General features: G+C 62.7%; 1 protein-coding gene across 1 annotated transcript; it reads right to left on the bottom strand.

The window, feature by feature from the left end:
- LOC144668492 (transcription factor Atoh1-like) lies at positions 1-562 on the bottom strand. The gene has a single exon (XM_078530522.1). The coding sequence runs from the start codon at positions 560-562 to the stop codon at positions 176-178; it is 387 nt and encodes a 128-aa protein (XP_078386648.1). The 3' UTR covers positions 1-175.
- Between the last annotated feature and the right edge of the window lie 289 nt (positions 563-851).

The raw sequence follows: 851 nt of genomic DNA, 5'->3' as shown, positions 1-851 counted from the left end.
AAAATAGAAAATGTTTCTTGTTCCTGGGAGTGGCTGACAGAGAATATTCAGTTACAGTAAATTCCGGAATTACAGACACGGCGGCGACTCCGCCCCGCCCGAGAACCGCTTCCAAAAAGACGACAAAAGTGCAGCTCAGCTCAGTCCGGATTCGGTCCGGATTCCTGGGGCCGGGTCACTCACTCAGATCCGCTTCTCCGTCGCTGCGGGAGCCGGGAGGCTGGATCCGCCGCTTCTCCGCTCCGTCCCCGGGCTCGGTGTCCGGGCTGCCCCCGGCCGGGGGGCTCCTGGGGCCGGACCCCCTCCGCAGCTCCTCGCTCAGGGCCCCGATGTAGATCTGAGCCATTTGCAGAGTGTCCGATTTGGACAGCCGCCTCCGGACACCGGGGATGACGCTCCGGAGCAGCTCGAAACCCGCGTTCAAGCCGCGCATCCGCCGCCTTTCCCGGGCGTTGGCGGCCAAACGCCGGCGCTTCTGCTGCGCCCTTGCTGCGCCCGTTTCCCGACACTCGGGGCAAGGCCAGCCCGGGGTCCCCGCTCCCTCCCGCCGGCTCTCCGCCATCCCTCAGGCGCAACTCCGCCGTCCCGCGCTGCGCTGCGCCGGGCGCAAAGTTTGGCGAAAGTTGCGGCAAAGTTTGCGGGTTTTAAAGGTGGTCGCGTGTGAGCGGCCAATGGGAGCGGAGGCGGCATCCCAGTCGCGTGTGAAGAGCCAATCAGGCGGCTCCATTCAGCAGGTCCTTTCACTCGGGTTGAAGACTGAATTCCAACGAGACAAAAGGAACTTTCCGGGGAGATTGGTTTACAAAGAAAGAGTTAAAATTAGAGGCAGCGAACGGGACATGAGCAAGTTC

This window comes from Cetorhinus maximus, chromosome 27, assembly GCF_964194155.1.
Source record: "Cetorhinus maximus chromosome 27, sCetMax3.hap1.1, whole genome shotgun sequence".
NCBI lineage: Eukaryota > Metazoa > Chordata > Chondrichthyes > Lamniformes > Cetorhinidae > Cetorhinus > Cetorhinus maximus.
Note: the sequence above shows the minus strand (reverse complement) of the source record. Positions and strands in the feature narration are given on the sequence as shown.